The following is a 24304-nucleotide window of genomic DNA, read 5'->3' as shown; positions in this document are numbered from 1 at the left end:
AAATGGCTACGCGTGTCAGTGCTGACACGCGTGTCATAGGTTCGCCATCACTGCTCTAGGTGCTATTTACAGTCATAGAAATGGATATGAATACATAGAAAAGAATGTCCAGGACAGATCTTTGGGGAGTATCAACATTTAGAAGAGGAAGAGTAGAGACAAAGGAATGAGCAGAGGGAGAGATCTGAAAAGGCTAAGGAAGCTGTGCTTCCAGTCGCATTGGTGTGCCAGGAGGCTCTAGAAGTTGGCCTCTAACTACTGTCTGCACTGGTGGCTCAGTCCTGCGTGCCATTCACTTGTGTACAGTTATCTTCTGAGCATTTGGCTCCTCTAATTCTGATTTTAAATTCTTTGGGGACAGGGAAAGTGTTGTTTTTATTACTGCTGAATGCTCAGTGCCTGGCACATGGCAAAAATTTTTATGTTAAAAGTTCCCAGGATAGCTGCAGTGTTATTTTACAGGTACAGCTATTTAGGTTTGTGTGACTTTAAAGAGGCTAAAGAACTTTCTCTCTTTGTTTTTTTTTTAATGTTTTTTCCACTCAATCAGGTTTTCAAGCTAGAAATGCCCTTCTTCAGTCAAATCTTTCTCAAACTCAGCTAGCTACTATTTGGTGAGTTTGCCCATTAATTATGATTTTTAACTATACATCCTCTATTATAAGAAAGATACTGTTTCTATAAAAGTTTGTGACTCAAAGATGTTCCATAAAAGTAGCTGCTTGAAAGTTAACACAGCCTTGAAAGCAAATAAAATTATGCAAAATGTTATTCATGAGAACTTTGCATTTAATTATTTTATAAGTAAAACTAGTTTGCTTTATATAATGCCATTTATGGAGAATTAGAAAATATCTCATTTTTTTAAATTTCTTTATTGATTAAGGTGTCACATATTTGTCCTCATCCCCCCATTCCCATCATTTTTAATGTAGAATTAAATGTGATTTGAGTCCTGGCCAGTGTTGCTCAGTGGTTAGAGCGTCAGCCTGCACACCAAAGGGTCATGGTTCATTTTCTGGTCAAGGGCACGAATCTGGGTTGCAGGTTCACTACCCACTCCCAGGGGGGGCACATGCGGGAGGCAACTAGTCAATGTGTCTCTCTCATATCGATGTTTCTCTCTCTCTCTCTCTCTCTCTCTCTCTCTCTCTCCACCCTCCCTTCCCCCTCTCTTTCACTCTCTCTGAAGAGCAATGGAAAAAAATTTCCTCAGGTGTGGATTAACAACAAAAAAAAAGTGATTTGCTAGGTGAATTAACCATGAAAAAAGGCAGTCTACATTTTCAAAAGGAATAGTTTTCTTTCTATTTAAAAGTTTTTTTCTCTCTTTCATGTTTTGAAATTAAGGGTAAAAATTAACTCACTTTTCTGTATCTCTACATTTTACTAAAATATGTTATGGTAACTATTTTACTATCATTCTTTTTTGAAAAGACTTTAAAATTGATTTTTAGAGCGAGAGGAAGAGAGAGGGAGAGAGAGAGAAATATCAATGTGAGCGCATCAATCGGCCGCCTCCTGCATGTCCCCTACAGGGGATCAAGCCTGCAACCTGGGCATGTGCTCTGACTGAGAATCGAACTGACAACCTTTCCGTGCATGGGACGACACCCAACCAACTGAACCACACTGGCCAGCACTATCATTATTCTTGTTTCAAAAATAAAAAATTGAATTATTTTGAAAATATTTTATTCCAAACTGAGACTTTTTCTTTCTCACTTGTGAGTTTTCACATTTTCTTTAGGACTCTGGCTGACATTGATGGGGATGGACAACTAAAAGCTGAAGAGTTTATCCTTGCGATGCACCTCACTGACATGGCCAAAGCTGGACAGCCTTTGCCTCTGACTTTACCTCCTGAGCTGGTCCCTCCATCTTTTAGGTGAGTGCCCTTCACCCCTCAGGTGAAGAAGGGTGGTTTTGATCATTTGGCAGACATGAGTACTACTTTGGGATTTCCACTAGTTTAGTGGAGAGTTAAACATTTACACTGACATTTGGTTTTGGAATTTAATGAATTACTGAGAAGGAATAGATATTAGAAGTAGTTGTATTTTCATTGATATCGATAAGAAAACTGATGACTAAAGAGAATAAATTTACCCCAAAAAAGCAATTTTATCAGATCTCTCTGGCTTGACAATCCATATACTGCTGTTCATTATAACTACGGACCATACTGTGTTTTAAATATCTTTAATATAATGTTCTAAATATCAATTTGCTCTGGTCATTGGTAATCTATATAATCTAGTCTAAAAATTCCCCGACTGCATGACACTAAATTTATTTGTTGTTTGCTTTTCTTAGAGGAGGAAAGCAAGTTGATTCCATTAATGGAACTCTGCCTTCATATCAGAAAATACAAGAAGAGGAGCCTCAGAAAAAACTACCAGGTAACATTGAGTGTCTAAGTTGTATATTTATAGTGAGTTCTCTTAAATTTTACCTTGAAATGTAAATGAATATTTAGAATTTTTACATTTTAAATATTTTATATGCTATACAAGAAACTGTTTGATAAATGGGGTGGATTTTGACATCAATGAAATTAAGATTGTCAAAATTAAGAGAGTATGTATATAGGAGGAAGAGACAGTGTGTGTATTTGGCAAGAATGTGTGTATTAGCATCCTAGTTAAAGTGTTTCTCCCACTTCAGGAGAAATCATTGGAGCAAATTTTATGATGAAATCTTGAATTTTTAAAAATAGTTTAAATATTAGTTGAAAAAGTACATATGTAGATATTTTAAAATATTAATAAGTTAATGGCACATGTCAAATAAAACAAATATATAGCCATCCAACTTTGGTTGTCCTTAAAGAAATGTTGAGAAAAAAGTTGAAAAGTATTTTTATTGGCAGAAATAGTTAAAATTATTTCTCTCTCGGGTGGATTCAAACTTAGAACTTTTTTTCTAAAAATGAATATTCTTAGAGCAGAAATAGTTTACTGTTTACATTTGGGTTAAAATTATCCTTAGGAGAAGTATCCAAAGAGTAATAGCCAAATGGTCACAAGGCATGCCTATGTTGAAACTGAATTGCGGGTTCAGCAGGCTCTTCATGTGTGAGGATGCTTATACTGTGCCTTATTTAGTTACTTTTGAGGACAAGCGGAAAGCCAACTATGAGCGAGGGAACATGGAACTGGAGAAGCGACGCCAAGCCCTGATGGAGCAGCAGCAGAGGGAGGCAGAACGTAAAGCCCAGAAAGAGAAGGAAGAGTGGGAACGAAAACAGAGAGAATTGCAAGAACAAGAATGGAAGAAACAACTTGAATTAGAAAAACGCTTGGAAAAGCAGAGGGAGTTGGAGAGACAACGGGAGGAAGAAAGGAGAAAAGAGATAGAAAGACGAGAGGTTATTTTTAGGTTATTTTATTTCCTAAGAAAATAATTTCATTTAATAAGTGACCATATTTCCTTGAATTAAAAAAATGGTTGGTTTTGTTGTGGCTTTTCCTCATTCATACTTACTTTAAACAAATCTGAATCTTGCCTGTGGGGGATGTTCGCGGCCAGTAAGTGGTGAGAGAAAGCATGTCTTCAGGTGACATCTCAGAGGAGAACTGATAGCAGAGAAGAGTGAGGAGCCACGGTTAGTGAGCCAGGGGAAGAAGTCAGTTTGATCAGGTCATCAAATGAACATAAGCTTAGGATTCAGAGTGAAGAGGCCAAGGAATTGGAGAGGCAGAAAGACGGGAGTGGGGAGACAGAGGTCTAGTGAGGAATCAAGAGGCTGGGCTTGCTCAGGTCCTTGGGATAAGCAGTGTTGTGTGGGGCTCCTAGGAGGACAGGCTGTGTTTTAAAGGGCTGGGGATGGAGCACCATAACTATAAATAATATGAATAGAAGTTGTGTTCTTCCCTGGTACCAGAAAAAGATGCAGTTATTCCTAGTAACATATTTTTTTACGAAATCATCCTTTAAGAGAAAAGTAACTACAAAAGTAACTTCCCTGTGAGTCAATCCATAAATCTGATGGATGAAGTCATTTTTGTGGAAGTTCTTTAATTTAGGCCCATTGATAAAACTAGGTCTGCCCAGTTACCCATAGGCACTCAATTCCTGCCTCACTCTTGTCATCTCATCAGTGTTTGAATGATGCAAAATTGTTTATTTAGAAATTAACTTTAATTCATTATTCTCAGGCAGCAAAACAGGAACTTGAGAGACAACGTCGTTTAGAGTGGGAGAGAATTCGCAGACAGGAGCTCCTCAATCAAAGGAACAGAGAGCAGGAAGAAATTGTGAGGTTAAACTCTAAAAAGAAGAGTCTTCATCTCGAATTGGAAGCACTGGTATGGCTAAAGTTTAAATGAAATTTATCTGAATGATGCCGGAATTACCTGTTGAAAAATGTCATTGCTTTAAAAATCCATCTCATGACTACATCATGTTTTAATGCAATTAAACAGTTATATTTTCATATGTGCTTTTTAACTGGACAGTATGGTTTACTAAAAGGGATAACTGGCTCAAAATGCTGAGAAGTATGTGTGGTCTCAGTTTAGATGCTGGCAAACCGTGTACCCTTGGGCAGACATTTCCCTTTTCTGTGCCTTACTTTGCCCATCTATAAAATAAAAAGTGGTGCTGGCTCAGTAAGTTTCTGTTTTCACGTTGGTCTGTGGCAGGTGGCCTACAAAGGGATAACCAGGCGGGGGGAGTGGGGAGCCATGGAGCCAGGGCAGTGCTCGCCCTTCCCAGTTCTTCCCACCTTCACAGTAGGGAAGCTCCACATTTGTCTGTTTTACTTTTAGTGGCATTTTATCTAAGAATTGCTTGGAAAAGATGATTCTACTTCTAAAAATAAAAAATCATTAGAAACTGCTGATGTAAGTGATCTATTACAATTCCTTTTAGTTCTGTAAGACTGTAGTTATTAGCTAATATTAGCCATAATACTTACTATATTTTACAAATCAGATGTCAGAGGGTCAGTTTATTAAAAGACTTTGAAATGCAGAGTGAAAAACTATAAAGGGTCTGGGTAAGGCATACTATTCTACTAGACCCTAGAATTACAGAAGTCTGATCTAATAGTGTGGTAAGGTTTTGCAAAAATGCATTGTAGCCATGTGGTAGAGCCAAACTTAGTTCTTATTTATTTATTTGGTGGGTGACTTGAAGTAGATTTTTTGAATTATCCCAATGTTTTTAGTTATAAAGGTTCTATATTAAGCCTTCAAATGGGTAGGAAAGCATACCACAATTATTTATTTTATTTTTTCTTTATTGATTAAGGTATTACATATGTGTCCTTATCCCCCCATTGAATACCACAATTATTAATCATGCCACAGTACTACAAAACAGGCCTAAAAAACTTCAACTTCTTTATGTAGCTAATTGGATACCTGTCTAAGCCATCATCTTGACTATATATTTTTCCTTAAAAATATAATGGGAGAATACCTTAAGATTGATGATTTTTTTTCCCTAAAGAACTGGGTTACACACCGAGCAGTAGTATAGATTATTGTGTTGAGTCTGAAAAAGTCCAGAATCTATGCTTATACGTGCTGAAGAAGATAACATGAACTCTAGGATGAACACAGCATGTATCCCTTTCGTGTATACTTCTCAAATAGGAAATTTTGATTATCCATGATCTTTTCCACATCCTACTGTATTAGTTTGCTAAGGCTGCCATAACAAACCACAAACCAGTGGCTTAACAAATTTACTTTCTCACAGTTCTGGAGGCTATAGGTCTAAAATGAAGGTATTAGCAGGTTTGGTTTCCTTTGAGGCCTCTCTATTTGCAGATGACCGCCTTCTTACTGAGTCCTCAGATGGTCTTTCCTCTGCTTCTGCATTTCTGGTATCTTTTGTGTTCAAATTTTCTCTTCTTATAAGGACACCAATCAGATTGGGTCTTAGCCCACTCATATGACCTCACTTAACCCTTAATTGCCTCTTTAAAGACCCTTTCTCCAAATACAGTCACATTCTGAGGTACTGGGGGTTAGGCAATAACATATGAATTAGGGTGGACACAGTTCAGCCCAATAACACCTCAACCCTCTTCTTAGCTTCCATTGAAAATCTCTGCTCTTTCTGTAGAATGGCAAACATCAGCAGATCTCAGGCAGACTTCAAGATGTCCGACTCAGAAAGCAAACTCAAAAGACTGAGCTGGAAGTTCTGGATAAGCAGTGTGACCTGGAAATTATGGAAATCAAGCAGCTCCAGCAAGAACTTCAGGTAAGTCCTTTGCTGCTGAATTGTCCTTAAGCGTGAAACGTAATTAATAATTCTTCCTAATAGAGTGGTTTCGATTTTTGGTATCAAGAACCCCTTCAAGTCTCTGATAGACCACCTTCCCAGAAGGAAGTGAATATACACAATCTTGTGTATTATAACAGGAAGTTCATTGACCACCTAACACTCTGGTAGACATCTGGTTAAGGTCTGCTTAATATCTATACCTGAATGGACATTTATCATTTTGTGTTTTAAGTTTATATATCTTAAACTAAGGCTATTGCTACTACTTTAGGAAATTTTGACTTAACATTATTCTTTTTAGAATTGTAGAAGAATGTTGACTGTGTCCCCCAGGGACTTGGTAATTCTATCCTTTACTTGTGCATTAGGATCTAGTTCAGTTGCCATAGTTTGCAGAATAGGGACTCTAAAAGCATTCTGTATCTCTAGAGTCCTCTTACCAAATTTCCCTTTCTATATGGACTAGCAGTTAATCAGCTGTTGTTTTTTTTTTTTTTTTGATTATAAAGTCATTGTTTATTAACATACAGTTCATTTTTGAAATTTAAAAGAATCTACAGAAATGAATAATTTTTTTTTGTCAATGCCTGTTTTCAAATTGATGACCTTTCTGGTCCAGGCACTGCTGATAACACAAAGCAATGGAATTGAAAACATCAAGAATCATTTATTTTCGGTATTAGTGCACCTTCAATTCATCGACTGTTGCAGGTTTTGTTTTTTGTTTTTTTTTTTTCAATTTTTTTATTAAGGTATTATATGTGTACATATCTTACCATTGCCCCCCCCCCACCCCACTCCCATATATGCCCTCACCCCCCAGAGTTTTGCATCCATTGGTTATGCTTATATGCATGCATACAAGTCCTTTGATTGATCTCTTATCTCCCCCACCTCTCCCTAACCTTCCCCCTGAAATTTGACAGTCTGTTTGATGCTTTACTGTCTCTGTATCTATCTTTTTGTTCAAGTTTATAATGTTCTTTATTATCCATAAATGAGTGAGATCATGTGGTATTTTTCTTTCATTGACTGACTTATTTCACTTAACATAATGTTCTCCAATTCCATCCAGGTTGCTGCAAATGATGAGAATTCCTTCTTTTTTATGGCAGCATAGTATTCCATTGTGTAGATGTGCCACAGTTTTCTGATCCAGTCATCTGCTGACGGGCACCTAGGCTGTTTCCAAATCTTAGCTATGGTGAATTGTAATCAGCTGTTTTTTCACTTTGGCACCATGGATATAGGCAAAGACTCAATAACATTTCCCATCTGATTTAAACCTGTTAGTTATCCCGGAGTTTTAGTCCCTCTTTGATATACACTTATTTATTCTGGAGTGTCATGGCCTTCTTACACATACCACATAGCGCAGATACCAAAGGCGCCTCTTAGCCTGGGCCCACTGCCATCCATCATTGTGCTGAAAAGTTTAAGGCTCCAGTTGTACCCCATTAACAATGGCTTTCTTCACACCTTTTAATCTCAGCCAGTCATTCATAAATGGATTTGTTTAAACATTTGTATTTTTTGTTTGTTTATTTGTTAATCCTCACCTGAGGATATTTTCTCCATTGATTTTCAGAGAAAGTGGACGGGAGGGGGAGAGACAGAGAGAAGGAAACACACATCGATTGGTTGCTCGATTGGTTGCCTCTCACACGCGAGCCTGCAACCAAAGTACATTGACTGGAATCGAACCCACAACCCTTCAATCCAAGGGTTGATGTTCGATCCACTGAACAAACCGGCGAGGGCTAAATAATTGTATTTTCAATCCTGTGTACTCCATTCTAGTTTATTCACAAGTTGTGAGCAGTTGACAACTACATATTATTCCTATACTAAGTTTCAAGAGTGATTAAATCATGTTTTGAAGTTTGCAAAAAAAGTGTAGGCATTACAGTTTTAATCAAGCACTACTTTTTCTTTTTATAAGGAATATCAAAACAAGCTTATCTATTTGGTACCTGAGAAGCAGTTATTAAACGAAAGAATTAAAAACATACAGCTCGGTAACACACCTGGTAAGTCTCTAAGGTTTGTTTTGCCTTTTATTCTTTTCTGAATGACTGACTGTATCAGTATATTCTGTTACTTTTTAAGATAGCATTATTCTGTTATAAATAACATTCTTTGTCTGTAGTTAAAATTTTCAAATTAATGTGAAAAATATCACGTTAGAACATTATATTAATAAAAATAAATAGTAATTGTGATATGTCTTCCTATCTTGATAAGATTTCTATTTATATATTTCAAATATTAATAAAATAAAATGCCAGAGTACAATTAAGCAAGATCTAGGTTTGGCTCTAACACAAGACCGTACATTTTGGCCATATCCTGCATGAATTGTAAAGAACTGTTTTGTAGGAGATGTTTACTAAATTTAAAAAAAATTGTTGAGCAATGTAGACAATATGATCCCATTAAAATCCTTTGGAAATAAGTATTGATTATGCTCATATCTAAATGTAAATGCCTAAGCAGGGAATAAGCTGGGAGTTGAGATAAAGGGGAGTTTTTTTACTCTTTAATGTGTATGCTTTATTTTACACTAGCTTTTAAAAATATTTTATAGTTTTATACTAGATGTCTATACTTTAAAAAATGTAATAAAGTTTAAATATGTATGTAAATAGATAGTAAGATTGCTATTTTAATTTATTGTAATGTAATCTGCATTATACACTGAGTAGCCAGATTATTATGATCTCTGAACACATAATAATCTGGCTACTCTGTGTATATCCTATATAATAAAAGGCTAATATGCAAATTGTCCCCTCGACCAGAAATTTGACCAGCAGGCAGGCCGGCCAACCACCCATGTCCCCTCCCCCTGGCCAGGTTGGCCGGACCCCACCCATGCACGAATTCATGCACCGGGCCTCTAATATATATATACACACACATATACACACACTGAGTGGCCAGATTTTTATTATGCATTCAGAGATCATAATAATCTGGCCACTCAGTGTATATTTCTATCTAATTTCTCCATCCCTGCCTGACTATGTGAGAAAGGGTTATATAAAAGGAAGCCCTCTGTTCTTACTTCCTTGGGAACATTACTAAATAATCCAGTTTATAATATTTATTGAGTCCTAGCTATGAATATTCCCCTGTTCTTGGAAGCACGAAGAATAAATAGAAAGCTACTTTGACAGTAGCTGCTGTTAATTGAGTATTTACTGTGGGCCAGACTTTATACTAATGGCTTTATATCCATCACCTCATAAATGAGATCAGAGATATGATGCCCATTGTATGGAAAGAGAGTCTGAGTGAAAAGCCTTACCCCAAGTGGAGCACCACTTCAAGTCCTGGTACTTTTTGAGTACAGAACCACTGCTTACACATTTCTATATGAAGAGCTTCCCAGGATCTAATTTGAGAGGGGGTAATTTTGACCACTGAGTTTTTATCTCTTCAGCTGATCCACATTATGCATGTACATCCTTTGTCTTTCTCTGGTTACACCAATTTGACCAGACAGCAAATGCCAATTACTTGTAAAGACATAGGAATTTCTACCAAATGTAAACTGTCTTATGTCTGTATTTCAGATTTAGGGATCAGTCTACTTCATAAAAAATCATTAGAAAAGGAAGAATTATGCCAAAGACTTAAAGAACAGTTAGATGCGCTGGAAAAAGAAACTGCATCTAAGTTATCAGAAATGGACTCATTTAACAGTCAACTAAAGGTATTTATTATATTTTATTACATTCATTTTTAGTTAGCTGCCTTCTTGCCTTCCTTATTTTGATCTAATAGAATGAATATGTGAAATTATTTTTATAAATAGTACATTTTCATAATTTATTTTATAATTTGAGCTATACTAGAATTGCAAGATTGTTTTACATATTCTTTGTAGATGTAAACATTGTGTCATGTAACTAACCATCATTTACTATAGTTTTCAGTTTTTGATGACTGTTTTTATTGGCATTTACACATTTTAAGAATAATTGCCTTTGTCAGTATCAAAGAATGCATCTCAGCCAGCATGATCTTGGGCAAAATTCTAAAATCGGGAATATGGAAAATTTATAATAGTCCTGGTAGAAGCTCTTCTAACACACTAAAAATTTTTTTTGTTTCTTTGTTACAATTTAATTTACTTAACCTTTGTGAAATAATGTAATAATCAGTGAAATCCAAAGCATACTCTGGCACTATAAACTTTACATGAAAATAAGTTCATGATTCATTATTTGCTGCAGTGCAGAGCAGAAATCCAAATTATATATTGTATGCCTCTCATTTTGTGCAGAATTAGTTGTATACTGAAACTATACCTATGAAAGAAGATATGAAAAGCTAAAAACAAGACTGATGGCACATCATTCAAATTTGGGAGTTATTCCTTTCTAACTGAGCATAAAGTTTTCCTTTTCTAACCAAGCATAAAGTTTTCAGAGCATAAAGTATTACATAGCTTTTCAGGCAGCTATGTGACTTTTATCTTGCTGTTTAGAATAACATGACACAAACTCTAGAATAAACAAATAGAAAAAAAGAGGTGATGTGGGTTCAACTAAGGAAGAGAAATTTGAGGTGCATATTAATAATACATTTCACACATGTATATATTTAGAAAAAAAATTAACCAAATAATTTGTCATTGATGGACAGACAAGCCAGCCAAGTTAACTTCCCTACATTATTCTTTTTAATCTGTACATAGTTTAATTGGCTTTTTATCTGCCTTATCTTGCAGTGTGGGAATATGGATGACTCTGTTCTTCAGTGCCTTTTGTCTCTGCTCAGCTGTCTCAACAACCTCTTCCTCTTACTTAAGGTTATTTTCTAATATCTAGCTCCTTTGCTTTGAGTTACTTTACTGTTTTCTTTTTTTTTAACTAGACTATTTTTTGCATTTATCTGATTATCTTTGTTTGAAATAACATACATAATATAGACCTTTTTTCTTCCTGCTTGCTTGAATATCCTTCTGCTATCTAACTGCCTGTTTGATTCTAATGCCAGAAATCAATATGATTGCCTTTTTCATAAGGAGCCCAGACACTTAGAAATATCACCGGGTTCCCTTACATCATCCCTGTGAGCTGGGTTAGCTGATTGGATTATCACTGATTGAATTAAAAGGAATGATAAAGGAGTGTGAGATTAAGTCATTTACACATATCACTGAAAATAACTGTTTAAAATAAAGCTTTTACTTTCTGAAATCTAGGACTAGGTTATATCATACATATAATGGGTTGCTTTCTAATACTGCTTTATGGAACTATTTTAACCAATAATGCAGGGGCAGCTTTAGTTACATCTAGTTACCAGGCTTCATGTTTAGACATGCTTGCACTTCAAATAAAAATGTTTAAATCACATGTATAAATAAAGAGTTCACTTTGTCATATATAGCATATGAGTATTTAAAATACTCAATGAATTCCTGTTTTAATATACAGCATGTCCTCAAGTAATGGTTTATTCAATGTCGTTCTTGTTATAACATTGATGAGATGCCATAGAAACTTAACTCTTGTTTATAACAATTAGCCTGTGGTAAAATTAGTTTTGCTATACGTTGTTACACTTAAAAGTTGAAGAACCTATTGACGATGTTAAGTGAGGACTTACTGTAGTTTAAAGAAAGGTGCTTCAAATATACCATGTGCTAACCTAGTGGATTTTGACTGCATTCAACCGGGGACTAAAATGGATGGCTGTAGGCAGTAGTTTGCATATGCACAGCCAAGACAGGGATGCGATAAATAGAGCTCATTTGTTACCTAAGCAAAGATAGGGCAAATTGGAACAACAGCATCAGCTTTTCCTTTGTGGCTATAGCAAAATGGCCAAATTATCTGATTTTAGAACTTTTGCTACAAATTACACAAAAATTTAAACTTAAGTATCTTTATCTGTAAAATGTGTTTAATGATGACTTGTGGATTATACTCACACGCCCAAGTCTGATTCTTTCACATAATATTTGATTCTCCACAGGCCAGCAGATTATTCTTACCTCTTGTTTTGCTTTTTTCGTTCTGCTTCCTGCCTTCTAGCCTTTCACTGCTTATTCAGACTTTCATCAGGGGCAATTGGAAAACTAAAAGGGGATGAGACCTATACTGTCAGAGTGGTCAGGAGACTGGCCGTGGTGTCACACAAAGCAAGAATAGAGTCCCTCTGTAATCATCATGGCAAAGTGATACAGAGCAATCAGTTAACATAGTAATGAAAAAGGTCCATGGAATTGTCAACAAGGAGACCTTTGAAGTGCCATTTCAGTTGAGTGACAAGCAGAAGCAGGATTGCAAAAGATCAGGAATGGGAGTTGAGGAAGGGTTGAGCGTGAGCAACTCTTAAGAGGAGAGTGAACAGAGCATGAGGTCAAAGGAAAACTGTGGTCTTTGGAAGAAAGACTTGAAGGATAAAGGGTACAAAGTTTGCTTATGTAAGATGAGTAAGTTCTGGGATCTAATGTACAGCAGGGTAACTATGGTTAACAATATTGTTTTATTTCCTTGAAATTTCCTAAGAGGATAGATCTTAAAGTTCTTAACACTGAGGAGAGAGAGAACTACGTATGTGAGGAGATTGCTATTTTAATGAGGTTGATTGTGGTGATCATTTCACAGTGTATAAAATATATAAATTTTTATTTGCCGGTTATACCTCAGTAAAGCCGGGGGAGAAAAAAGAAAAATTAGGACCAGCCTTGGAGGTAGGATCAGCTTTCTGTGAGGCATATGGCTACATAGTAAAGGGATAAGATAAAAGGATGGAGATGATGGTTAGGCAACCACATCCAACTCAAAATGTCTTAATGATGATTGACTAATTTCATTGCCAAATTACCAGCACCTAGTGCATGGAAGATAGTGGGTGGCAATAAATACATGTTGAATGAATGAATGGTTTCAAATATTCTCAGTCAGAAAATATGCAGCATTTAGGGTTACTATGTAGAGTTTATGAGAAAAAAAGCAAAATGAAATTAGTCAAAAAACAGCAGAGAACCATGTACTAGTATTTCATATTTTAGGAACACTTCTGACTCCATGTAATTTATTCTTTTAAGTAAAGGCTATTTTTTTTTTAATGCAAAAGGAAAGGAGGAAGAAAGACAGATTTGAAGGAGATGATAAGGAGAGAGGAAGGACCCAGCCAGAGTGGCTCAGTGGTTGAGCATTGACCCATGAACCAGGAGGTCAAAGTTCAGTTCCCGGTCAGGGCACATACCCAGGTTGCAGACTCAATTCCCCAGAAGGGCGTGCAGGAGGCAGCCAATCAATGATTCTCTCTCATCATTGATGTTTCTATCTCTCTCTTCCTTTCTCTCTGAAATCAATAAAAATATATGTTTTTAAAAAGAGGAAGGAGGAAAGTGAGAGAGATTGAGTGACATTGAATATATAAAATGATGGTTGATAAAGTCCCTAGGGAAGCAGATTAAGATAATCCAGAATTTAAAGGATTAGATAAAAAGAATACTTCCAGTATAACACATGGGGGATACAACTTAAAAAAGGAAGATAAACGATCCAATCAAAAAATGGGCAAAGGACCTAAATAGACACTTTTTGAAAGAGGACATACAGAAGGCCAAGAGACATGAAAACATGCTCAAAGTCACTAATCATCCAAGAGATGCAAATCAAAACAACAATGAGATACCATCTCACACCTGTCAGAATGGCTGTCATCAATAAACGACAAGTGCTGGCGAGGATGTGGAGAAAAAGGAACCCTCCTGCACTGCTAGTAGGAATGCAGACTGGTGCAGCCACTGTGGAGAACAGTATGGAGTTTCCTCCAAAAACTAAAAATGGAACTCCCATTTGACCCAGTGATCCCACTTCTAGGACTATATCCCAAAAAACCAGAAACACCAATCAGAAAGGATATATGCACCCCTATGTTCATAGCAGCACAATTTACAATAGCAAAGATTTGGAAACAACCTAAGTGCCCATCAGCAGATGAGTGGATTACAAGACTGTGGTACATCTACACAATGGAATACTACGCCACTATAAAAAAAGAAGAAACTCTTACCATTTGCAACAGCATGGATGGAACTGGAGAGCATTATGCTAAGCAAAATAAGCCATTCAGAGAAAGATAAATATCACATGATCTCACTCATACGTGGGATATAATGATCAACATAATTTGATGAACAAGAATAGATCCAGAGACAAATGGCAGGGGAGGGGGGGTTAGAAAGCAACCAAAGGACTTGTATGCATGCATATTAGCATAACCAATGGACACAGACACTGGGGCGGTGGAGGCTTGCCCGGGGTGGGAATGGCTGGGTGGGGGGGAGTCAAGCGGGGAAAAGGAGACATGTAAAACTTTAGACAATAAATAAAATAAAAAATAAGTACAAATCAAATTGAAAAAAAAACACATGGGAAAAAGATGGGTGTGAGTGCAGTTAGATTTGTTGGTGGAGAATAGGAAGTTGACAGCTTCAAGACTTAAAATTGGAAGTAAATTGGACTATTATAAGGAATCTTCCTGGGCAATTGAGAACATGGAATAACTCAAATTAGACTAAAAGAAGATGGGTGCAGACACAGGAAGTTTTATTGATTTTGAGATGGAAAGAAGAGGGAGTTGTAGTCTGATGGTTTAATGAGATAAGCTCAGGAGCTGGTCGTGCGGAGAATGGGTGGAAGATTAGGAAGTTTTAGGGCAAAGAAGTAGACATCTCTGGAGTGGAGGGTGCAAGCTTAGTAGAGGAAAACAGTAGGTGTGCTGAGCAATGTTGAATGCCTGTTTGAAGTTGGTGATCGTGAATTTAAGTTGAAAACAGCATGTCTAATTGTATCATTCTCTCCACCAATTTCAACTGCTTAGGTGTAAGCACTGAGAAGGCTGATGAAATAAGTTCTTAGGTTTATGCAGGTTTGAGGTTTTAATAGAAATGGCCAAAGAGGAAGGGACAAGGGAGTTACAACCGTGACACAATAATTATTATAAAGATGAGCTCTGAAATATGGACTGGACATGAATGGATGTGAGAAGGAGAGGTGCTGATGAAAAAAGAGAGCATGATGGGGTCAACAGAATGGAGGTCTAAATGAGTTTGGAAAACTATTGAAGTGGATGTACCAGGTATAAGAAAAGCTCGAAGGATAAGAAGTTGTTTGAAGAATGGGATATTTGATCAATGGTAGTTCTGTCTCTGATGACAAGATGCAGGTTATAATGTGAATAATGGATTTGATGGAGTAAAAGATCATGGTTGAGGAGATCAGCCTGAGAGTTGAGGTTTTGATTGGGTCATCTGTGTGGATGTCAAAGACTTGGAGAATGGTAAAGATGAGTCACTGTGGATCAGTGACCAGGTGATCAATACCTAACAATAAGAGGAAGGGGAGGGTGGTAGGTATTGCTAGATGGTACAAGCCTCAGAAAAATGTAGTTTGTAAGAGTGAGGAGAAATAATATTCTGTAAGTGACAACAAAGAGCAAGGAAAAATACTAAAGTTACCACCTGGCCCTAATTTTAGTGGAATACATGATAATCAACTGAGAAAGAACTAGAAGAAAGGCATTATCCTGAGGGGTCAGCCAAAAAAGAAAGGAGGTAAGGGAATTTCCATTCAGAGACGATATGTGGCTTGTGGGAGTTTCCTGACCACTAAGAGGAAGTTCTAGGGCATTGAAGGGGTCTGAGGAGAGGAAGGTTGGGGGATTGGGTCAGATCAAGGGAAAAGCAGCATTAAAAGCAGAGAATTCAGGTAGTAAGAAAGATAAGGTCAGTTGGCAGATGAGATGGAATTGGTCCCAATGGTCTTGAAAGAAGATAGACATTTAGTTCTAACTCTATGACCCTTTTGGATAGTAGAGCATCTGATCACTCCTTTAGGCAACTATGATGAAACATGAGTAATATTAAAAGTATCTTTAAAGCCCTAGCCAGTTTGGCTCAGTAGATAGAGCGATGGCCTGCAGACTGAAGGGTCCCAGGTTCAATTCTGGTCAAGGGCATGTACCTCAGTTGCAGGCTCCCGGGCATGCGAGTCAACCAATCAATGTGTTTTTTTCTCACGTCAGTGTTTCTCTCTGTCTCTCCCTCTCCCTTCAACTCTCTCTAAAAATCAATGGAAAAAAATATCCTCTGGTGAGGAAAATAAATAAATAAATAAATAAATAAAGTATCTTAAGAAATTGTTTTATTGGATCCTGTAATAGACATATAGAAGATCAGTGATAATTTTCACTCCTTTGCTCAAGTCACACTAAGACAAATAGCAAAGCCAAAAGATGAGACATTTGATAGGCCATTATTCCATTAAGGAAATTCACACAATATTGTATCTTTAGCAGTGAGGAACAATGAGAAAAGTACTGGCCTAGGAATCTAAAGAAATTAGTTCTGGTCTCATCCATGCCATTTGCTAGTTGTGTAACTATTTGTCATTTAATCTCCAAACTTTGCTTTCTTTTATGAAAGTAAGCAGACAATATCAGCTCTTCCTTCTTTGTAGAGTCTTATGATGATTAAATGAGAGCACATATATGTGCTATACACATATTTTGTTGTTCTTATTAGGGAAGGGATTATCATGAATCTTCAAATTATCTTTAGTGTGTTGCAAAGTCACCACTGTTGACTTTGGATAATGATTGGGGGGGTACTTTTCCTTAGAGGGAAAGTAGGATCTGTCAGTAGAATCTTTAGTGGGTTAGGTTCTTCTTAACCTGTGCTTCCAAGGTTCTGGAGTAAAGGCAAGGTGAGATTTTAATTTATACAGGTGACAGTAGGATAACTAATTTGGCGATCAGGAACAGTAGTCCTTTGGATTTTGAGTAAAAACTTAAATAAGCTATGTACTAGATATACTCGATTAGACTACATATGTAAAAAATTGGCTGAATGAAATTCCTTTTAAAATGTTATAACAAGCACATTGTTTTAAGAAGTTTTAATGCATTGCTTTTAAATTAAAAATGAATTATCAAATCAAAGAATTGGTTTGTAAAGATTCTGTGTTCCTTAGAAATGAGTTAATACAAAAGTAGATGATTTTAAACAGGTATTTGTCCTCAATGGCTACATGGCCTAAATATATATTGTATTCAGTTATGTTTTTAATCATTTAGATGTTTTTTAAACTTCTAATATTTTTACTTTAGTTTAACTTGCTTTAAGTTTTTGTCTTTTAATAAAAATGACTCATTATATACAAACAATATTTAAATCAAATGGCCTAATTGACTTATTTTTCTTTTCTCCTTAGGAACTGAGAAAAAGCTACAATACACAGCAGTTAGCCCTTGAACAGCTTCATAAGATCAAACATAACAAGTTAAAGGAAATAGAAAGAAAAAGGTCAGAGCTAATACAAAAAAAGAAACTAGAAGATGAGGCTATAAGGTAATATAGCCGATAAAGTTATTATACTACTAGAGGCCCAGTGCATGAGATTTGTGCACTGGTCGGGGCGTCGGGACGGGGCGGTCCCTCAGCCTGGCCTGCGCCCTCTCTCAGGCAGCTTAGGCCCGCTCCCTGGACAACTTTAGCACTGTGGCAGAGGTGGGAGAGGCTCCTGAGTCGAGCTGTGAGCCCGGCTCCTGCGTTGAGCGTCTGCCCCCTGGTGGTCAGTGCACATCATAGCGACCAGTCATTCTGCCATTTGGTCGATTTGTATATTAGCTTTTTATTATTTAAGATATTAATATAATAATTCTAATTTTGTTACCTATAACTCTAGTTTGCCTACGAAAATTTAAGGGGAATAAAGGATAAATAAAGGGATTGTCCTAAGATGCTAATTAAATTCTAAATTTTAGAAATTCAGTTCTTCTTTAGGAACTAAATTTACAGTAACCAATTTTATGTTTCATTAGTGAAAAATATGGACTTTGGAGTCAGACCTGAAAGTTGAAAATACTTTTGTAGAGTGATAAGACTGAGTATAGAATTTCATGTTGTGCAGTTCTCTTTGTACCATTGAGATATATCAGTTGCCTCCATTTATAGCAAAGAAAAGTAGGACAGTGTGGTGTCTGAAACATAGAACCATTCACTTAAAGCAGCGATTTTCAGCTTTTCATCTCATGGCGCATAAAAACTAATTACTAAAATTCTGCAGCACACCAAAAAAATGTTTTGCCGATCTGACAAAAGAAAAGTAGGTATAGCTACTCATATCTCTTTGCTATAATAAATATATAATTACTATATAAGATTACTAGAGGCCCGGTGCAAGAAATTCATGCACAGGTGGGGTCCCTAGGCCTGGCCAGCAATCAGGGCCTATCAGGGTCACCTCTCCCAGTCCCAGTTCGGGCCGGGCTGGCTGGGGCCTGCTGGAGGGGGGAGGGACCTGGGGAGTTTGGCTGTGAGAGCACACTGACCACCAGGGGGCAGCTCCTATGTTGAATGTCTGCCCCCTGGTGGTCAGTGCGCGTCATAGTGGCTGGTCGACCAGTGGTTCTGGTCGTTTGGTAATAACGGTCGCTTAGGCTTGATATATATATATAAATATATAGAGAGAGATTTAAATATACATTATATTATATCTAAATAGATGTAATATTTCTTCAGTTTGTCAAGAGCAAGATCTGTTTTATTTTTAAAAAATTAGGACATTGTGCAAACTCTTTCTCTTTTATGTAAAGGAAAGCAAAGCAAGGAAAAGAAAACTTATGGAGAGAAAATCTTAGAAAGGAGGAAGAAGAAAAACAAAAGCGGCTCCAGGAAGAAAAGACCCAAGAAAAAGTTCAAGAAGAGGAAAAGAAAACTGAGGAGAAACGATGTAAGGATACAGATAAAAATAAGATTTGATTTTTCTGAGACAGAGCAACAAAAGAAAAAAGAAAGATTCTGATGAAAGGCAAAAAGAAAAAAAAAATTAAAACAGATAATTATCTTAGAATCAGAAAAAAAGTTCTTTTCTAAATTAAACTTGGATGAGAACTATGTAGACTTATTAAAACAAACTGAGGGCAGCCCAGCAGGGATTTCTCAGTTGGTTAAGCATCGACCAATGAACCTGAGGTCGAAGTTTGATTCCTGGTCAGGCCACATGCCTGGGTTTCGGGCTTGATCCCCAGTAGGGGGTGTACAGGAGGCAGCCTGTAAGTGATTCTCTGTCATCATTGATGTTTCTATCTCTCCCTCTCCCTTCCTCTCTCTGAAATCAATAAAAAATATATTAAAGAAAAAAAAGACTGAGGGTAGAAATCTTAAAACAACATTGAGAAAAGAAGGTAAGTCATCAATATGAACAGACCATGATGTGGTTTTCATAATCTAAGTAAACAGTTTCAAATATTTTTTTCAGCTAGTATAACTAAACTTTATTTTAATGAAACAAAATTTTTAAGTCTTTGCACATTAAAAATTTTTAGAACATTACTTTGTTTTTCATATACTATTCCTAAAATATTTTTTATTATTATATCTCTTTTGAATGTACAGATCATTAAATCCTTAATAATACAATGTACTGAAAATTTTATAAGCAAAAACATTTATTCTACAAATGACCAAAGTAAAATATTTTAATCTTATCAAGTCCTAGTGTATTTGTGAGCCCTTCTGTGATTTTTCTTTTAGAACCATACTGATAAATGTATAATCTTTCTTTAGTCAACCCTGGTTACTTGCTAATCTTCTCATTTGTGACCTCCCTTTTTGTGCTCTTTTTCCCTGTTACATTCTGACTTCACAGGTCAAACTAATAAGCCACTTGTTGCTTCCACTTTGCACTGCTCAGCCGCCACCACGCCCTTAGATCCCTGCACATGGCACACCTGCAGATTATCTCTCTGTTTTACTGCCTCCAACTTCACTTCACATGGACATCCTTGTGCTTTTATAGTGATGCTAAGACTATTCAGGATATTTAAATCCTAACAGGACTGTACAAGTGGATTTTCATCATACAGTTTGATTCTCAGTTTTTTCTTTTGAGTGTTCTTTATTGAGTCATAGCAAAATGGATACATGAAAGTAGCAAATAATGACTATTATCTTCTCTTTAGGTGAGCCAGCTAGTGAGTTGGTGAATTATAGAGCTTTATATCACTTTGAAGCAAGGAGCCATGATGAGATGAGTTTTAATTCTGGGGATATAATACAGGTAGGAAACAAAGTCTTTTTTTCTCATAAACTGAATACAATGTGATATCTTTCTTATCTGTAGTTTCACTTTCTGTGATTTCAGTTACCCTTGGTCAATCACGGTCTGAAAATATTAAATGGAAAATTCCAGAAATAAAACAATTGATAAGTTTTAAATAGCCTGCCATTCTGAGCAGCATGATGACATCGTGTTCCGCCCCGGGTGGGTTGTGCATCATCATAGTGTCCAGCATATCTGTGCTGCATACACGGCCACCCCTTAGCCACTTAGCAGACATCTCGGCTACCAGCTTGACTCTAGCAGTGTCACCGTGGTGGTGTGCAAGTCTGCATCCCTTTCCACTGTACACGTGTGGCTTCCTAGCCACTGTTAACCCTTCTTTTCGTTTCCATAGGTTGATGAAAAAACCACAGGAGAACCTGGTTGGCTTTATGGTAGTTTCCAAGGGAAGTTTGGCTGGTTTCCATGCAACTATGTAGAAAAAATGCCATCAAGTGAAAAATCTGTGTCTCCTAAAAAGGCCATACTTCCTCCCACAGTTTCTTTATCTGCTACCTCAACTTCTTCTGAGTAAGTTTTTAGCTAACAGTAGAGTTTATATAGCTCTGCAAATGAGTGAATGCCCAGTATGCATTTATGTCAGCCTGTGACTTGTTTTATAATCTGTACTGGACTCTTCAAGAGTACCTCATACTGAAACTTGGTAATTAAGACATAGGTCAGTAGTTTGTTCATGAATTCTTTTTTCCACAAATTGTGTTTAAACATCCTGTATTATATTACAAATTGATACATTGGTAGTGCTTCATTAGATTCTAAACAATTAAGTATACTTACAAAAGTTTTATATTTACAGATCACTTTCTTCAAATCAGCCAGCATCAGTGACTGATTATCAAAATGTATCTTTTTCAAACCTAACTGTTAATACATCATGGCAGAAAAAGTCAGCTTTCACTCGCACTGTGTCCCCTGGATCTGTGTCCCCTATTCATGGACAGGTATGGATCTTTAATATTTTGTGCTTTATCTTTTGACATTGCTCCTGATGCATATAAAATAGAATGAAGATTTTTGTACAAAGGCATCACTTACTTGTTTAACCAGAGTTTGTAGCACTTAGTTTTGTTCTTATCATTCACATGTGATATGAAGAAATTATTGTTACTTAGAGGTTTTTCAACAATTTATTCTCATGGTATCAAGTTGTTAGCAGCTAAGACTTCTAACCTCAAAATACCATTTTTATAAATCAGATTATAGTGTTCTTAATTTGTAGTTATTATAAGAAGAGATTTGGACTTGGGGGGTTTTGTTTTCTTTTTGTTTTTTTCTTAAATAAATAATTTGTGTGGGAACTGTGGTATGTATATTTAGCCTCTAACTTAGATATATCTGTTGCAAGCATTGTTAATTAACATTATATTTAAAAATTGCAGACTTCATCAGAATGGAGTCCTAGAGATTTTACCTTCACTCAGAAAATGTTTATTGTGTGACTGTAGGTTCCAGGCATTTTATTATGTGCTTGAAATTTAATGGGGAAAAAAAATCCCTGCCATTAAGAAGTCATAATCTAATGAGACAGACATATAAATAAATAACTGTCAAGGTTTTAATTATGAGGAACTGCAAAGGTTTTAATTATGTCAGAGAAAATAAAGTTTGGAAGAAGCTTTTGGTTTTTTGTTACCAATTACCTCAAGAAGAAGTTCAGTATAATGGGTATAAAACCTAAGTTAGAATGGATTAAGGGGTGAAATTGGAAAGCAAGTTTAAGACTGTTCTTTCTTTAAGAAATTTGGAAGAACAAGTAGGTAGAAAAGTAGAGAGATGGAAGAGATGGAAGATTCAGGAGAGGGACTTCACAGTGTAACACTGTTTTTAGAAGATTGGAGGGCCTGACAAGATTAGAGCAGAGGGAAAGAGATTAGCCTTGTCAGCCAAACAAAGCCACTCCTCCTCTGAGGAGTCACCTGAGTCCACTGCCGGAGGAGACATTGGACACTGGAGGAGAGACAGGCTTGCAGTAACTTTCTCTTTTCGTTTGTTCTGTTACATACAGAGTAGCCAGTGCTCACTTTCTGTACCAGTGGTACTTAAGGCCAAGATTTGTCCTTGCATGGTAGGCGTTCAGTCTTTAACTTACCCGAAGGCTACTCAGATGGTTGTCTGTCATATACAATTTTAAGGTAGTAGATTAAGGTTGTCTTAAGTCACCATCTATCTATACATATAAAAGCCAAGTGACCAGAACGACCGGTCGCTATGACTCGCACTGCGGCTGGGCAACCAGCCCAATCAGGGACCCAATTGGGGGTGGGGCTAGCCAGCCAACCTCCCATGGTCCCTCCCCCCAGCTGGTTGCGTCCCCTCACCCTGGCCGGCCCCGCACCCGATTGACCCCCCTCATCCCGATCGGGGGCGGGGCCGGCCGGCCAGCCTACCACATCCCCTCCCCCTGACCGGCACAGGCTGGCCAGACCCCACCTGTACACGAATTCGTGCACCCGGCCTCTAGTTAGTAATAAGTCACCACCATACCAAACTCATCTGCTGTTTGAACAGGAAGTATATCCTGATCATTAATGTTTTGTTTCTAATTTTGTGGTTTTGTATTCACAGGGACAGGTTGTAGAAAACCTAAAAGCACAGGCCCTTTGTTCCTGGACTGCAAAGAAAGATAACCACTTGAACTTCTCAAAACATGATGTTATTACTGTCTTGGAGCAGCAAGAAAACTGGTGGTTTGGGGAGGTCCATGGAGGAAGAGGATGGTTTCCAAAATCTTATGTCAAAATCATCCCTGGGAGTGAAGTCAGACGAGAAGAGTAAGCATTTCTGAGTGTTCTCATGAGTTGTGGATGTTGGTGCTTCACTGATGAGTCAGCCTCCTGGTTCAGAGGTCAGCACTTAACCACTGAGCCACACTGGTTAGGCAGTGCTATTATTTTTTTATTGTCTGATGTTGTTCAGTAATATATATATTTTAATGTTGTGTGCTCTAAACAAATAGTAAGATTTATGTATTACTTTTGTTTTTCCCTATACTGATTCATGCTCCATATGTAATTTACCAAATAACTGCCCATTTAAGACTGTTCTTTTATTTTAATTGATTTTAGAGAGGAAGGGAGAGGGAGAGAGAGATAGAAACATAAATGATGAGAGGGAATCATTGATCGACTGCCTACTGCATGCCCCCAACTGGGGATCGAGCCCACAACTGGGCATGTGCCCTTGAACAGAATCGAACCCTGACCTCCTAGTTCATAGGTCAACACTCAACCACTGAGCCATGCCATCCGGGCACTTATGTCTTTTAAGTCCCTTTAGAGATGCAAAGTAATAGCACATTTGAAAAACTGTTGATAAAGCATGTTGAAATTACTTTGATATATTTAAAAATTTAGAAGTTTGATATTTAGTAGTTCTTAATCTAGGATTTTGTGTATGAGAATATTTGTAGCCTGTGTACTGAGGTAATAGTTAAATTAATTTTAGAAAGCCCTAAAAAAATGTGCTGCTAACACCTGCTGTGTTCATCAAATACCTTTCTTGTCCTTTGATTGTTGATGTCCCTGTTTTATCTGTTTGTGTGTTTATTTGGCAGGCCAGAAGCTCTGTATGCAGCTGTAAACAAGAAACCTACCTCCGTAGCCTATACAGTTGGAGAAGGTGAGCTTTTGACAATTTGTATATTAGATGGGAGTCTGATTACCAACTAACTTCCCACAGTTGTCATTCTCCATACTTCTCTGTCTTCATTATTGAATTGAGGTTAGGAAAACCAGCCCCTTGCCTATTTCACATGAATATTGAGGCTATATAAAACATATGACTGATGCATAGATCAAATTCCATGTTGACAAATTAAAACCCTAAAGAAAGAAAGATCTCTAAAACTTGGTCATTGACTGCTTCTCCTAAAGTAGCAATCATAGGAACCAAAAACAAAGCCA

The 24304-nt window shown here is 37.0% G+C and overlaps 1 protein-coding gene across 8 annotated transcripts in view; it reads left to right on the top strand.

The window, feature by feature from the left end:
• Window positions 1-24304, top strand: part of ITSN2 (intersectin 2) — a 98806-nt gene that overhangs the window by 32006 nt on the left and 42496 nt on the right. For 7 of the 8 annotated variants that reach the window (XM_079792138.1, XM_079792137.1, XM_079792140.1 and 4 more), the window contains exons 9-23: window positions 551-614; window positions 1751-1888; window positions 2317-2402; window positions 3108-3370; window positions 4161-4310; window positions 6079-6219; window positions 8186-8273; window positions 9822-9961; window positions 17490-17626; window positions 18874-19010; window positions 20242-20339; window positions 20737-20912; window positions 21199-21343; window positions 22968-23173; window positions 23956-24020. In XM_079792138.1, coding sequence (XP_079648264.1) covers window positions 551-614; window positions 1751-1888; window positions 2317-2402; window positions 3108-3370; window positions 4161-4310; window positions 6079-6219; window positions 8186-8273; window positions 9822-9961; window positions 17490-17626; window positions 18874-19010; window positions 20242-20339; window positions 20737-20912; window positions 21199-21343; window positions 22968-23173; window positions 23956-24020 — 2034 coding nt within the window. Of the gene's footprint in view, window positions 1-550; window positions 615-1750; window positions 1889-2316; window positions 2403-3107; window positions 3371-4160; window positions 4311-6078; window positions 6220-8185; window positions 8274-9821; window positions 9962-10981; window positions 11063-17489; window positions 17627-18873; window positions 19011-20241; window positions 20340-20736; window positions 20913-21198; window positions 21344-22967; window positions 23174-23955; window positions 24021-24304 lie in introns of all 8 variants that reach the window. The other variant, XM_079792143.1, reaches the window with a different exon arrangement.

The sequence above is a fragment of the Cnephaeus nilssonii genome (genome assembly GCF_951640355.1).
Source record: "Cnephaeus nilssonii genome assembly, chromosome: 15".
Lineage (NCBI taxonomy): Eukaryota > Metazoa > Chordata > Mammalia > Chiroptera > Vespertilionidae > Cnephaeus > Cnephaeus nilssonii.
This window is presented reverse-complemented; position numbering and strand designations above follow the sequence as displayed.